We start from the raw sequence: 16740 nt of genomic DNA, 5'->3' as shown, positions 1-16740 counted from the left end.
AAGACTCTACCTTCTTGAGTTTCCTTGGATCTTTGGAGTAATGAGGCCATTTCTTGATTTAAAGACTGAACTTCATTTCTCAACAGTTGATTCTCCAATCGAAGATTAGACAGTTCATGTGATTTGCCATCGTGGGTAGGTGTTGGGTTGTGGTCAGTGCAGGCAGCACTTGATACCTTTTCCTTTGAAGAATCCTCTGGAACTTCATGGCCAGAATCTGAATTATTAGACGTTACTGTAAAAAAAGGAAAACATTTTTGTTACACTGGAACACTCACTACATACACATTAGTTGCTTACTTTGGTAGAATGCCTTTTGGCTCAAGTTGACTGCTATAGCTAAAATATCATAAAAAAGTAAACTTAAATTCTCAAGAGATTTCCTTCTGATGAAATTTCATTTTCCTACATGGAGGCCATAGATCTCTAAGGATCTCAAAATTTGGATACACTGAATGGATGGTGATAAAGAACAGACACAAGAATACAGTTCTGGAAAGAAGAAAAACAAGAGATAATCTAAGCAGTTCAGATTAGGTAAAAAGGGTTTCAGTCCCCCTTTGTCTCCAAAGCATTTTCTTAAAAAAAGATGAAAGTCTCAAAAGTGAAAATACTAGAAAGGCACAAAAGAACAGCTGTGGGTTTCAAGGCAAAAAAAGTAATAATAGGTCAGAGCCATTTGTTACATACGAAACTGGAATCTAAAATGCCTTACACAAAGAGACTCATAAATTCAGATTCATCTTGTTTTTGGACTAAATGTGATCCAAATGCAGTTTTTAGAAGATTTTATTTATTTATTTGGCAGAGAGAGAGAGAGAGAGAGCACAAGCAGGGTGGAGCGGCAGGCAGGGGGAAAGGAAGAAGCAGGCTCCGCTGAGCAGAGAGCCCAACATGGGGCTCAATCCCAGGATCATGACCTGAGCCGAAGGCAGACGCTTCACCAACTGAGCCATCCAGGTGTCCGCCCAAATGCATTTTTTACTTACTCTAAAAAAAATAAGGTATGTGCTAAAAAGTGAAGTGTATCTAAATGATAAAATGCACTAAGTAACTGTATGGGCAAAAAAATTGACACTTCACAAAGGAAGATAAACAAATGATCAATAATCTTATGAAAAGGTTCTCAACATCTTCAGTAATCCAGGAAATGCAAATTAAAACCACAATGAGAACTAATACACACCTGCTACAATGGCTAAAATTAAAAGGACAACACCAAATGCAGACAAAGACGTGGAGCAGCCAGAACTCTCATAGATTACTGGTGGGAGTACAAAATGGTATAACCACTGTGGGAAAAGGTTTCACAGTCTTTTATGAAATTAAGTATGTACCTACCATTTTGCCCAGTGATTCCCCTCCCAGGTTTTCATTTCCAAGAGAAATGAAAACATTTCCCCACAAATAGACAAGTACAAAAATGTTCATAGCAGCTTTATTTACAATAACCCAGAACTGGAAACAATCCACTGTCCATAAAAGAGAATGGATCAATTGTGGTGTATCTCCAGGAGAATACTACAAAATAAAAAAGAACTATTGATATACCCAATAACATGGATGAATCTCACTAACAAGGTGAGTAAAAGAAGTCAGGTAAGAGAGTGTACATACTACATGATTCCATTTATATGAAACTTTAGGACAAAAACTAAGGTAAAAAAAATCAGAGCAGTAGTTAAGCGGGGAAATGGGATGCAAAGATTAACTGGAGAGGGACATGAGGGAAAGAAGTGTTATCATAAAAGTGTGGGTTACACAGGTATAGCCATTTATCTGTATAGCTAAGATTTGTGCATTTGAACATACAGAAAAAATTATGAGAAATGGAAATTTGAATAATGACTAGGCACTAGATGATACTAAGGAATTATTGCATTTTTAGGGTGATGATGGTATGAATGTTTCTAAAGCTTGCATTTTGGGGCACCTGGGTGGCTCAGGTGGTTAAGCATCTGACTTTGGCTCAGATCATGATCTCAGGGTCCTGGGATCAAGCTTGGGCTCTCTGCTTAGCGGGGAGTCTGCCAGTCCCTCTCCCTCTGCCCCTCCCCCTGCTTGTACTCTCCGTGTCTCTCTCAAATAAATAAAATCTTTAAAAAAAAAATAAAGCTTGCATTTTTTTAGGATAATAAAATGAAATATTTCTAGAAGAAATGATAAGAGATCTGTGATTTGCTGCAAAATAATTCTGTGGAGGGTAGAGGTAGAGGGATGGAAAATGGGAGGTATAAATAAAACAAGAATGGCCGTGTTGATTAATATAGCCAGACAATAGGTAATATTGGAGGGAGTCATCAAAATCTACTTTGATATGTTTGAAATTTCCAAAACAAAAATTTTTCAAAAGAAATAAAGTATATATCCAATAAAGTAGTATTTAGAAGGACATTTATAGTCTTTAATATTTACATTAAAAATGAAAGGAAGAAAATTAGAGTTTTCTATCCACCTGAAAGGTTATAAAAACAGCAGAATAAACCCCAAAGCGGAAATTAACAATAAACACCAGAAATTAACAAAATAGAAAAGAAACTTGCTAGAGAGAATTAAAGTGGTATTCAGAGGGACATATCATCAACATTATGCCAATAAATTTTTAGATGGGGGCACCTGGGTGGCTCAGTCGTTAAGCATCTGCCTTTGGCTCAGGTCATGAGCCCAGAGTCCTGGGATCGAGCCCCACATCTGGCTCCCTCCTCAGCGGGAAGCCTGCTTCTCCCTCTCCCACTCCCCCTGCTTGTGTTCCCTCTCTGTGTCTCTCTCTGTCAAATAAATAAATAAAATCTTAAAAAAAAATAAAATAAATTTTTAAATGTATACTACATTGAAACCTACCAAATTGTATACTTATGTATAATTTATTATGTCAGTTATACTTCATTAACACTATTTGAAAAAAAGGCATTTAGCACAGTGCCAGATATTGATATTTTCCTGGTAGTATCTGTGATCAAGCTTTGGTTTCTGCAGGGTTAATATGAATGATTAGGGTCCAATTCGACTTGTTTCAGCTGTGACACTTTCATTACTTCCTGAAATGAAGTAAAATAAATATAATCCCCCAAAGTGTACATAGCATAGACAAATTCTTTTCTTAGGAAAAAATGTAACTCACCAAAAACAGAGGAAATGGAAAGCCAATGCAATCAACAGTTAAAATCTTCCATTAAGAATACCCAAAGGGCCCGGGGTGGCTGTCTGCCTTCAGTTCGGGTCATGATCCCCGGGTCCTGGAACCTAGCCCCACGTTGAGCTCCCTCTCAGCGGGGACTCTGCTTGTCCTTCTCCCTCTGTCTCCCCCTGCCAGCTTGTGCTCTCTCTCGCTCGCACTCTCTCAAATAAATAAAATCTTAAAATAAAAAATAATAATAATAATAACCCAGACCCTGGGGCGCCTGGGTGGCTCAGTTGGTAAGCAACTGCCTTCGGCTCGGGTCATGATCCTGGAGTCCCGGGATCGAGTCCCACATCGGGCTCCCTGCTCAGCGGGGAGTCTGCTTCTCCCTCTGACCCTCTTCCCTCTCATGCTCTCTATCTCTCATTCTCTCTCTCTCAAATAAATAAATAAAATCTTAAAAAAAAAAATAATAACCCAGACCCTGATGGTTTTACCAGCGAGTTCCAGCAAACAATCAGGGAATAAATAATCTTACATCAAATAATTAAGACAACAGAAAAGGAGGGAGCATTTTGTAAATCGTTTTATAAGGCTAACATAACTGTAATACCGAAACCTAACAATATTACAGATTAATCTTGCTTATGAAATAAATGCAGGGCGCCTGGGTGGCTCAGTTGGTTAAGCGACTGCCTTCGGCTCAGGTCATGATCCTGGAGTCCCGGGATCGAGTCCCACATCGGGCTCCCTGCTCAGCGGGGAGTCTGCTTCTCCCTCTGATCCTCTTCCCTCTCGTGCTCTCTGTCTCTCGCTCTCTCTCTCTTAAATAAATAAATAAAATCTTTAAAAAAAAAAAAAAGAAATAAATGCAAAAATCCTAACCAGAATATCAGCAAACTGAAAGTTAAGTTTGGTTTTAGGTTATAAAAGTCAATACTAAAGAACAAAAATCATATATAAAAAACATACGATATCTCATACTAACAGGAAAAAAAGCTGCTAAAATTCAACAGAAAAACTCAAACTAGATATATAAACATTCTTCACCTGATAAAAAGTACCTATGAAAAACCTAACACAAACACTGTATTTGGTGAAACAGTCAAAGCCTTCTATTTAAGACGATACAAAATTGGTTTTCTGTCCAAGCCAATGCAGTGAGGCAAAGAAAAGATTTTTTTAAAAAGATAAAAGAGTTAAGAAAACAAATTGTCATTATCCACAGATACTGTATTGTTGAAAATCTAAATGAATGTACAGAAAAATATGAAGATTAAGAGCTATGTAGGTTGCTGTGTGTCAAAAGAAAGCAAAAATTTATGGGGTGCCTGGGTGGCTCAGTTGGTTAAGCGGCTGCCTTTGGCTCAGGTCATGATCCCAGGGTCCTGAGATCGAGCCCCGCATCGGGCTCCCTGCTCAGCAGAGAGCCTGCTTCTCCCTTTCCCTCTGCCTGCTGCTCTGCCTACTTGTGCTCTCTCTCTCTGTCAAATAAATAAATAAAAAATATCTTAAAAAAAAAAAGAAAGCAAAAATTTTAAAAAGATACCATCTATAAGTTTCAAAAAAATATAATCTGACAGAGTATGCAAGACCTTCATGGAGAAAATAATAAAATCTTAATGAAAGACATTTAAAAATTGAATTGAGATTATACCATGTTAGAATAGGTGAAAAACCTCAGTATTGTAAAAACGCTGATTCTCACTCAACTAACTGTCCATACAGAAGCAATGGACTCCCAATAAAAAGACCAACAGAATTTTTGTGAAACGTGGCAAATTCTAAAATGAATATGGATGTACAAAAAAAAAAAATCCAAGAACAGCCAAAACATTCTGGAAGGATCAGGTAGGAGAGATTGCTCTAGGAGATATCAAAACACTATAAAACTACACAGGTAGTGTGGCACTGGCACAAAAACCACCCAATGAAACAGAATTAAGTGCCCAGAAACAGAATGATGTATAGATGGATGCTTGATAATATGCCAGGGGTGATATTGCAGATTGATAGGGAAAAGGAAATATTTTCTTTTTCTTCTTTTTGTAAAGATTTTATTTATTTATGTGACAGAGAGAGACACAGCAAGAGAAGGAACACAAGCAAGGGGAGCAAAAGAGGGAGAAGCAGGCTTTCCGTCTAGCAGGGAGCCCAAAGCGGGGCTCGGGGATCATGACCTGAGCCGAAGGCAGATGCTTAACTACTAAGCCACCCAGGTGCCCAGAAAAGGAAATATTTTCAATGAATGATGCTAGATGCTGAGATAACAGATTTCCAATCCCTCTTCTTTTTCACCTGGAAAACTTCTACTCATTCTTTAAGACCCAGCTCAAATTACAGACCCTCTGTGAATCCTTACCTGAAGATAAGAGAGTATACATACTACATGGTTCCATTTAAATGAAGTTTTAGGACAAAAACTAGGTGAAAAAAAATCAGAACCGTGGTAGTTGGGGAAATGGGGAGGAAAGACTTTCCCATATGGGAAAAAACGGAACTAGATGCCTACCTCACACCATTCATTAAAAAAAATCAAAATTTTAAATAACCATATAGATATGAAAGGTAAAACTATAAAACCCTTAGAAGATAATATAGGAAAATATCCTAATGATCTTAGGATAGGGAAAATTTTTCCAAGACACAAGAAAACATACTATCAAGAAAAGATTGATAAATGCATCTACATTAAGAACTCTATTGAGACACCGTAGAGGGAGGTGGGGGGAAAAAACCAAGGTAAAACTGGAAGAGGTGTAGAAAGAGTTACCATCTGGAATACATAAAGAATATCTATAAATCAATAATAAATATAAAAAATGATCCATTGGAAAAAATTAATCAAAAGACTGAACAGGCACTTCCCAGAAGATGAAGCCTGAATAGTTAAAATATTTGAAAAGATGCTCAACCTCATTAGTAATGAGAAAAGTAAAATATAACAAACTTTTCCACACCTGATTAACAAAACATAAAAAAGTTTTTGAAAATATCCAACCTTGGTGAGAATGCAGAGCAAAAAGAATATTAACCACAGTTGGTCAAGTATAAATTGGTACAACGTCTTCAGAAAACTAGTGTACTTGAACACTGTCACACCCTACAACTCAGCAATTCCATTTAAAGACATTTCTAGGCATCCTAGGGCACTGGTTCTCAACCTAGGGTGATTTTGCTCCCCAAGGGACATTTGGCAATAAAGAAAAACATTTTTAGTTGTCACAATTGGGGATGTCATTGGCATCCAACGGGTTAAGAGGCCAGGGATGCTGAACATCCTACAAAGGACAGGACAGCCTCCCACAACAAAGATTTATTCCACCCAAAATGTCAATAGTCCCAAGATTGAGAGACCTTGCCCTAGAGAAACAAAACTTAATCACTATAAGTCCCATGTATTAACTGGTTCTAACTCATTTCCCTGTCAACCAGGTTTCCTTTGATCCAACCTTTACAATTAAATCTAAGTGGTTTTCCCTAAAAGCAGAAAATACTGTCAACTTTCTTTGAAAGACCTCTATTAGCATCACATTACTGGGTCACTTACATAGGCCTAGCAATCACTTGGAGAACAACAAAAAATAACATGCCATGGCTCCTTCCCCAGAAAAACCTTATTCAAGAAGTCTGGGGAGGCACTCAATGATTCATTTTTTATTAATCACACAAGTACTTTCAATGCAGGTTGTTCAGGGACCACTCTTTAAGAAAGAATGTTCACAAATAATAGGTTTAAATATGTAAACAGAGGCAAAGGCAGCTCCCAACTTTCTTTGCTAGTTTCATTTTCTTCACTGCTGTCCATCTCATATGCACTGTTCCCAGGACACTCTACCAAACTTTTAAAGAATCTCTGCATTGAATGCTGTCTCCAACCCTTCTTTTTCACCTGGAAAACTTCTACTCTTTCTTTAAGACCCAGCTCAAATTACAGACCCCCTATGAATCCTTACCTGAATACCTTAGACAATTGTTACTTTCTCCTTCATGCCTCCACAATACTCTAACCATATCTCAATCGTTATATTTACTAAACTATATACTAATATACTATACGTAAATTATCTGTTTACGTGTCTGTCTCACCCACCAGACCCTGTTGAGAGAAACTGAGGAGTATGAACAGCTACTGCATGATCTGGTCTTGAATACCCCAAACACTTGTCTCTTTACCACTTTATCTCGAAGATACAAGACATATTTTTATTCACCAACAGCCAAGACTGTGGGAGAAGCTGTAACATTTAAGAAAATAACAAGCTTCCATTAATCATCAACTTTATAAAGAATCTCTGCAAGAACCTATCATGTATATCGCTACTTTAAAATAGTTAGTAAGGGGATGCCTGGGTGGCTCAGTTGGTTAAGCATCTGCCTTCAGCCCAGGTCATGATCCTAGGGTCCTGGGATCGAGTCCTGCGTCGGGCTCCTTGCTCAGCAGGGAGCATCTAGCATCTGCCTGCTGTTCCCCCCTGTTCATGCTCTCTCTCTCTCTCTCTCTGATAAATAAATAAAAGCTTTAAAATGGTTAGTAGGTACTTGAATTAGCCACATTACCGTGTTAACCTCATTTTTGCGGGTGAGAAGATATACACGTAGAGGTAATTTCATGGCAAATTAAACAATTGAACACCAGAATTCTAAACTGTTACTTCACCACCAGGTCAATGCCTTCAACCCTTTAACTTGGATTGAGGTTCGGTCTCTCAGCTTTACTTCTGAGGGATGCAAGGGGGAAAGAAAAACACACAAAAAAATCCTCACAATCCATAATATATGTGAAGTACAGCCTCCTATTTTATAATCCCAGAAAGAAATGAAATGAGATAGTCCCAAATCCCAAACTAAACTGTTTTCTTTCAGATTTCAAAACTGTCCTTTTTTATTTTAAAATATCTCAAAAAACCATTCTGGACAGAACATCTTAGATGGGGCGCCTGGGTGGCTCAGATGGTTAAGCATCTGCCTTCGGCTCAGGTCATGATCCCGGGATCCTGGGATCGAGTCCCGCATCGGGCTCCCTGCTCCTTGGGAGCCTGCTTCTCCCTCTGCTTCTCTCTCTCTCTCTCTCTCCCTCTGTCTCTCATGAATAAATAAATAAAATCTTTAAAAAAAAAAAAAAAGAACTTCTTAGATGTTAGGCTGGGTAAAGTTACCCAACAGACAGCATTTAAAGGTCCCTATTGTAACTGTATACTGACTAATAGCATGCCACGTCGTCTCCCTCGTTTATACCACACGTTTCAGAGACTGCCTTTACACCAGTGGGGAAAGGTAACAAAACAGAGGATGGGAAACACTACCAAACCTTTAGACTAGGATAACACATCCAATTTGCTTAACTCTAAAAGAAACAGAGGGCTGATTAACTACCATCGCTGTGGCTCCCAGGATTTTCCTCAATGGTTTTGATGGCAGTTATGCTGGTGTTCACAGAACTGACACCTGCTGTCCGAGAACTCTGAAGGACAGGTGTTTTGCTCCTTTCTTTTTTGATTTCCACCCTCCCAGTGGGTTCCTTCTGTGAACTGTTAAGAAAGTCAAACAGCAGCTCATCATCAGGTTCTGACTTTTTTCTTCGAACAAACTGGGATGAAGGCCTAGGAACAGATGCGTTTTCAACAGGATGGAAAGCCTCCGCTGATGTCCTAGATCCTCCTTTTACATTTGCAGTGCCAGCTAAGATAGTGGCTTTCTGATTTCCTAGGTTATCAGCTGCTGAGGAAATATATGTAGCTTTGGATCCAGTCTGGTAAGTCAAGTCCGTATTTTGCTGAAGTTCAGGATAGTCAGCATTTTTGTTATATGTGATGTTGCTGCTGTTCTCTTTTCTACTGAGAGCTGTTGCAGCCCCTTGATCAACTCGATTTAAAAGATCTTCTGCCTTTCCAGCAAGATCAGCAAACCAAGACATGATGGTAGCAGAATAATCCTATTGGTGAACCTGTAAAAAGGACATAAAGGGATCAGTATGGCAGAACAGCAGAGCATAGCAGTTAAGACCAGGCTCTTGAGTCACATGGTCCTGGACTGAAAGCCTAACTCTGCCTCTTACTATGTAACCTTGAGCAAACTACTTCACTGAAAGTGAGAAGCTTTATCTAGAAAATGAGAAAAATAAATGTATTTACATTATAGGACAGTTTAAAGATGAAATAATATATATAAAAAACTCTGCAAAATGCCTGACACACAGCAGACACTCATTTTAGTAGTTGCTATTAGCATAATAATTACACCTATCACTACTGTTTAGCAAAAACATTCAAATAGCAAATCATCAATATGGCACAACCGCAGTACAGCCAAATAAAAACAATTCCCTGGAGTTTGCTTCAAGGTGCTAAAACTTGAAACTTCTGATACTAAATCCATCTTCATGTTAAAATGCAGCACAATTATGGATAATTTAGGTGTGCACATATATAATCTGTGTAAAGTACACCTACAATAATTTAAATACTGAGTACCCACTATGTGCACATTGGCTAAGTTCAGAATTTTTTTAAAAAATGACTGCATAGCCATTCATCTGATAAATAGACCTGAGTACTTTTGGTGTGCCAGAATGAATCAGAATGATGAAGTAATTAGTCCTTATAGATATAGAAGTGTACTATATAAAAAAGTCAACAACCATTTCCTGAATGTGCACATTGTTCCTTTTGCCTGGAATGCTCTTTCACTGTTAACTCTTTCTCGTTCTAGTCTCCACTTGAATGTCATCGGCTCCAGAACACAGCTCTTTCTTTCCATCTAGATTGGGTTGTATCATTCTGGGTTCATATGCTATGCTTTCCCCTCACAACCCTTCATGTTTTATATGGTTTTCTTCTGTCTCATTACCTTTATCACACATAATTTTCACAACCACATTATGTGGTTAGTAGTAATTATCTTTTTTCCACAAATGGGGAAAAGATTTAGAAAGATCCCCAAGTTTAGATGGCAGCTGAGCAACTCAAATCTAAGTCAGCCAAACCCACTTTTTTTTAACCCCTGCCTTTCCCATCTAGCCTCTCAGGATCTGAATAACCTCATGAAGAAATTCACCCTCTAAACCTGCTCCTTACAAAATGGGACTATTACATGCCTGCGTATTTCACAGTTTATGTGTCATCGAATGAAAATGGAGGTGCAATGCTCTGTAACATAAAACTCCCTACAGATGTAAAGTATTATTCTCAAACAGACATTGGTGGTGATTGGGCGGCAACACTCTTATTAATCACCTATATCTCGCCTCCCATTTTAAAGTTAATAGGGCTTTAAAACAAAACTTCGTGCCTTAATACTGATTACCCAATTTAAATACAAACATGGATCCTTGGCACTTGCTCCAGTGACAAACTCCAGCGGACTTCAGAGGTACAGTGCCCTCAAGTAATTTCTCAAGCACTGCCCCCAGGAAATGACCCACACGGCGGTGAAGAGAGGGTGACAGTGCGTGGCATGGGGAGGGGTCCGCAGACAGCAGTGGCAGGACCTGCTTCGAAGGCCAAGTGTCAACACAGGGGAAGAGAGGCTGGGGTCAGCCGGTGGGTCCCAGGGAGTCTGTCATCAGTGGATCCCAGGTAGCCGAGTTACAGACCCCCACTTCGCTCCCTACCCCCCTCGCAGAGCCTCTGGAGCGGGAGGAGCGGCCAAACCAGGCTGGGGCGGGAGAAGGGAGGAGAGCGGAAGGCACTAAACAACACCTGCGGAGCTCACCTGCTCCCTCTCTAAGCCCCCCCTCCCCCAAAGCTGAGAGACCAGAGTCTCCGCGGAGGGGAGACCAGCCCCTCGCCTAAGGCCGTTAACGCACCAGGCGGACCCGTCCGGCCTACAGGACTCACGCTGCCGCCTCACCTGAGGACTCTAGAGCGGGTGCACCGCTGTCTTGTCGCCCTCCTGGGCCGCCCCCCACCTCAGCAGCCGAGAGGGCCCGGCTGAGTAAACCTGGTCCCGGCCCCGCCGCGGCCCCGCTACTCTTCCGGGAGACGTGGAAGGGTGGCGAGGACCCCAAAACAGAGTGGCTTTCGAGTTGCCTGAGCGGCCCGGACCAACAGCAGCCACCTGGAAGCGACTCAGGCGGCGGCGCCGGCGGCTGCGGGGGCCTCGCTCCTGGCCACGCCCTTCTTCCGCCTGGTGCGTGTGACGTAGCTCTTTTCCCGTGGAGGCGGCCGGCTCGCGGCCGGCAGAACACTGTAGGCCACGCCCACCAAGGGGGCGGGACCCCGCTGCCGGGCGCGAGGGTGACAGGCGGTGCCCCGCCCCCAAGGAATTGTAGGTCAGAGTTGGGCGGGGAGTGAGACCCAAGTGGACCCGACAGCCTTCACCTTTCCTTCTTCCTCCTTCGCCTGCCAGTTTTACGGATGAGAATGCTGAGGACCCAGGGAGATGGGAATACAGAAAACAAGATCCCTGATTTCACGGAGCCTCCTTTCTAGTAGCAGAGACAGATATTAAATAAACCAGTGATGGAGACAGTTTTAAGAGGTGGGGGAAGCGCTTTAAAAATGGTGTGATCAGGGAAGGTCTCTCTGAGGAGGTGACACTTGAGCTGAGACCCAAAAGATGGAAAAGACCTGTAAAGGGTCTTTCTATCCAGCAGTACTGTAGTTATGTTATGCATACAGTTCGTTGAATATTTGAAATTAATCTAAAATCCACATCAGTAATTAAATACTCAGCTCCTACTATGGTGCACAGGATCAGGCTAATTTGGCTCTAATGGCAAGCCTACAACATAGTCCCAGGGATCCCCATTTTCAGGTTGATGAAACTAATGCTCAGGGAGGTTAAGTAACTTGTCTAAGATCATCTGTCTTCATGAGGAGTCCGCATTACTCCAAAGCCTGTGCCCTTAGACTCAGTGTTTTATTTTCTCCAATTGAATATTGGGAGTGATTAGAACTCCTTTTTCTCTTCTCAAGTCGGGTTTTAGCCCAGTTTAGTGAATGGGAAAACTTTCAGCAGCAGCAGGAAGTAATAATAATACTATCTAACAGTTCTTGAGCCCTTATTAAGTGCAGACAACTGTCACACATTGGGCGTGCTTCACCTCATTCCATTCTTAACAACAACTGTAAGGAAGGTGCTGTTATTATCCTGTGATAGGAGGTCTTGTTCCCAACCATTAAGTAGCTCTTCCTGTTAAGGATTATACATCACTACCTGTTGCCAGGCGATTGCAATGCCTCCTATAGGAGTGTCCTTTCCAGCCTCACTGATGTCAAGCTTGACCATGTGACTTGCTCTGGCCTGTGGAATGGGAACAGAAGACCTTCCACCACATCTGAGCAAAAGTGTTAAGAGCCATTCTGTATTTCCATCACTTTCTTGATCTTCTTCCTCTCTCATGAGAATGGCTAGTCCAGATAGGGCTGCTCCCACCCCCTTGGTCCTGGAAGGAAAAAGAAATGCAAAGCAGCCCACATCTAGCAGGTCACAGGAGTGAAAAATAAACCTTTGCTTTTAGATACCACTGAGATTTGGGACTGTATCTTACGCAGCCTTACCTAATGAAGTATGATTAATACATACCCCCCCATTTTACAGGTGAAGACACTGAGATTCAGAGAGGTTTATTTACTTTCCCATGGTCACTGTACAGTACACACTGGATAGCTAGTTTGTGCAAGCATACCCTGAATGCCCATGTTTATCACTATCTTGAAAATGTAGAGATCTTGTCCTCTGACTACATTCCTATCAAGCAGAATGTGCAGCAGAATGTGTTGTTCAGTGTTCAAGGTCAGGACCTGGGGGCAGCCAACCCAGAGTGTCTCCCTTGTAATGAAGAGTGTCCAGGTAGCAGGCCTCAATCTCCTCAGTAACGCTGGTTGTGCAAAGAGGGGAAGGGCCACTGATAATTGCTAAGTTAAAGTTGCTATTATATAAAACTTGCTGCATGTAGATCCCAGCAGTGGATGCTTTATCTGGTCAGCTGCTCCTGGACTCCCCTTACATAAGTTATCCCAGTAAACCAACATCTCAATCACTGTCTCTGGGTTTTTTCTTTGACCTCACCAGACCATCACCCACCTTAGCTTAGAGTCAGCTAGGGTGCAGCTGCATGGGCATGCAGTGTGTTAGTAGTACATCTGGGATTCAAACCAGGTTAGTGTGGCTACAGAGACAATGCTCTTAACCATTGAAGGGGCGAGGATGAAAGAAGTTGAAGCAGAGCCAAAGCTCCATGTCAAATATATTAGCAGTGGGCAGGCCCCCAAAAGAATGTTTCCAGAATTTTCACATATACTCCCTAACAGAGTCAGCATATAGAGATCTGCCACCCTGAAGTCATTGGGGCCAGGCTGGATTAGCCAGAGAAACAGCAGAGCCAAGAGAGAGAGGTTACAACCTTGTCCAGTAGGTAAGAAAATTTGCTTTTTTCTTTTCCCTTCCTCCCTGTCCTCATGCCACCGGAGGAATTAACTCCTTGAAAAAGAGAGGAGAGGAGGCATGTGAGGACCAGATGGAGACCCCAGCCTCCACTCTGTCTCTAGTGCAACCAAGCTAGTCTGCTCCAGGGGCCAGGGAGGAGAACTTTGAATAGAGCTTAAAAATAAAATTTTAGGGATGCCTGGGTGGCTCAGTCGGTTAAGCATCTGCTTCTGGGTCAGGTCATGAACCCAGGGTCCTGGGATCAAGTCCCACATCAAGCTCCCTGCTCAGTGGGGAGCCTGCTTCTTCCCTCTGCCTGCTGCTCCTGCTGCTTGTGCTGTCTCTCTCTCTTTCTCTCTCAATCTGACAAATAATAAAATCTTAAAAAAAATACAATTTTAAACAAACTGGGCTGTATTATGACTTTTGGAATGGGAGAGTGAGGAACTCAGCAAATCCTCTCCCCAAATAGCAACGATGAGACTGGACAAAATTGTGATAAAAAAAAAACAACATTTCAGGCACCTGGGTGGCTCAGTTGTTGAGCGTCTGCCTTCGGCTCAGGTCATGGTCCCAGGGTCCTGGGATGGAGCCCCATATCAGGCTCCCTGCTCCGCGGGAGGCCTGCTTCTCCCTCTCCCACTCCCCCTGCTTGTGTTCCCTCTCTCACTATCTCTCTCTGTCAAATAAATAAATAAAATCTTTAAAAAACAACAACAACAACATTTCGACTTCCTGGAAATCGATCCCAGGCATAACACCAATTAAGAAGCATTTATTCGGGGTGCCTGGGTGGCTCAGTTATTAAGTGTCTGTCTTCGGCTCAGGTCATGATCCTGGGGTCCTGGGATCAAGCCCCATATTGGGCTCCCTGCTCAGCGGGAGGCCTGCTTCTCTCTCCCACTCCCCCTGCTTGTGTTCTCTCTCTCGCTGTGTCTCTCTCTGTTAAATAAATAAATAAAATCTTTTTAAAAATAAAAAAAAGAAGCATTTATTCAAGCAGAGGCTGCTGGGAAGATGGCAGAGTAGGAGGACCATGGGCTCACCTCTTGCCTCGTGGCTACCTAGAGAACACCCACATCTGCATAAATAACCCAGAAAGCAACCCAAAAACTGGCAGAACGGACTCCACAGCCCAAAGTAGACAAGAGGCCACAGTGAAGGAGATCCACCCCCTCCAATCACTCTTGGCAAGATCCCATCAAAGCAGTGCCACAAGCCTGGCAGTGTGTGCACAGCCCAGACGAGGGTCAGCATCACTCCAAAGTGAGTCCTGCTCCAGGGAGAGGGAAGATAACCACACACCAGTCTGACTATGACCCCAGCAGTAGGCTGGAGGCAGGCAGCTGGTCTGACTACAGGCCCCACCCACCAACAAAAGCTTCTCAGGGGACAACACAGGGAAAGTGCCTGCAGTTTGGTGCTACTTCATCTCTGGCAAACACTTGGTCTGACTCAACACAAGTCCAAGGCAGCCCCAGACTGGCCCACTAACACCACAGGCACCAGACTCTGCCCACAACAGGCAGAGAGCCATCGCAGACAACAGGACTGAAGGCAAACACATCCTAGCCACAACGGTAGGACACCCCTATAGCAACACACATAGGAGACACCCCTGAAGCACCACTTTCTGGTGAAAAGGAGACATTGCACTGCAGGACCTCTTCTTCATAAAGCCACTACTTTCAAGGGCAGGAGACATAGCTGACTTTCCTAACACATAGAAACAGACACAAAAATAGACAAAATGAGGAGACAGAGGAATATGTCCCAAATGAAAGCGCGGAACAAAATCAAGAGACCTAAACAAAATGGAGATAATTAATATGTCTGATAGAGAATTTAGAGTAATGCTCATAAAGATACTTGCTAGAATTGAGAAGAGTGCAGGACCTCTTTGAGACCCTCCACCAAGAGATAGGAGATGTAAAAAAGAACCAACTAGAGCTATTGGACTCACTAGATGGAAATAAAAATAGACCACCTGGAATGAATAGCAAACAAGAGGAAGCAGAAGAACAAATCAGCCACCTGGAGGACAGAGTCATGGAAAGTAATCAAGCTGAGCAGATGAGAGGGGGAAAATAAGCAAAATGAGAATAGACCCAGGGAACTCAGTGACACTGTCAAGCATTAACAGTAGCATGACAGGGATCCCAGAAGGAGAAGAGTGAGAAAAGGGGGCAGAAGATTTATTTGAAGAAATAATAACTGAAAATTTCCTGAATTTGGGGAAGGAGAGAGAAATCCAGATCCAGGAGGGACAGAGAACCCCCAACACAACCAACCCAAAGAGGTCTGCACCAAGACACAAAGTAAATAAGATGGCCAAAAGTAGTGATAAAGAGAGAATTTTAAAAGCAGCAAGAGAAAGGGAAGCAGTGACATACAAAAGAAGCCCCATACAACTATCAGTGGGTTTTTCAGCAGAAACTCTGCAGGCCAGAAGAAAGCAGCATGATCAATTCCAACTGCTAAAAGGAAAAAAATTTACAGCCAAGAATACTTTATCCAGCAAGCTTTTCATTTAGAGTAGAAGGAGAGATAGAGTTTCCCAGAAAAACAAAAGTTAAAAGCAAAACCAGCCACATCCCTGTCACATGCCATTGGCCTGTGGGTCCCAAATTCACAGTCCAGCCGCCCTCCTGCCCAAGTCAGCATGCACGGCCTGCCACCTGCTCAATGTCAAGTCAACACGCCTTCACCTGATTGCCAGGGACTCAAACTGGCACTCTTCCCCTCAAATTCCAGCCCCTGTGTTCAAGTTTGTGCGCAAAAGTGGGCATAATTATAACAGCAGAATGAAGCAACCCAAACAATGACACTGTTTATACGGAATATATAATGGATAAAAGGAGTGTGCTAGGCTGAGAACATCTCCAAAAGGCCAACATCAAAGAACAATCATACAGGGCGCCTGGGTGGCTCAGTCATTAAGTGTCTGCCTTCAGCTCAGGTCAGGATCTCAGGGTCCTGGGATGGAGCCCCACGTCTTGTTGGGCCCCCTGCTCAGCAGGAGGTCTGCTTCTCCCTCTGCCTCTTCCCTCTGCTTGTGCTCTCTTTCCCTCTCTCTCAAATAAATAAATAAAATCTTCAAAACACAATTTTAAATAAAAGGAACAATCATACAGCATGATTCTGGTTAGTAAAAGAAACAAACCCGGGAAAAATAAAACAAGATGAAATCAGAGAGGGAGGCAAACCATAAGAGACTCTTAAGCATAGGAAACAAACTGATGGTTGCT

At 42.3% G+C, this 16740-nt stretch overlaps 1 protein-coding gene across 2 annotated transcripts in view; it reads right to left on the bottom strand.

Moving 5' to 3' along the window:
* Window positions 1–11162, bottom strand: part of GOLGA5 (golgin A5) — a 41139-nt gene extending 29977 nt beyond the window's left edge. Inside the window, exons 1-3 of one of the 2 annotated variants that reach the window (XM_073895802.1) lie at window positions 10973–11162; window positions 8495–9068; window positions 11–235 (exon numbers count right to left, since the gene is read on the bottom strand). In XM_073895802.1, the coding sequence (XP_073751903.1) occupies window positions 11–235; window positions 8495–9038 (769 nt within the window). In that variant the 5' untranslated portion in view covers window positions 9039–9068; window positions 10973–11162. The remainder of the gene's footprint in view (window positions 1–10; window positions 236–8494; window positions 9069–10972) is intronic. The other variant, XM_073895801.1, reaches the window with a different exon arrangement.
* Between the last annotated feature and the right edge of the window lie 5578 nt (window positions 11163–16740).

Source organism: Callorhinus ursinus, unplaced genomic scaffold, assembly GCF_003265705.2.
Source record: "Callorhinus ursinus isolate GAN/ISIS: 27379988/994484 unplaced genomic scaffold, GSC_fseal_2.0 scaffold8, whole genome shotgun sequence".
Classification (NCBI taxonomy): domain Eukaryota; kingdom Metazoa; phylum Chordata; class Mammalia; order Carnivora; family Otariidae; genus Callorhinus; species Callorhinus ursinus.
The sequence above is the reverse complement of the archived record's forward strand: the minus strand, read 5'-3'. Positions and strand labels throughout refer to the sequence as shown.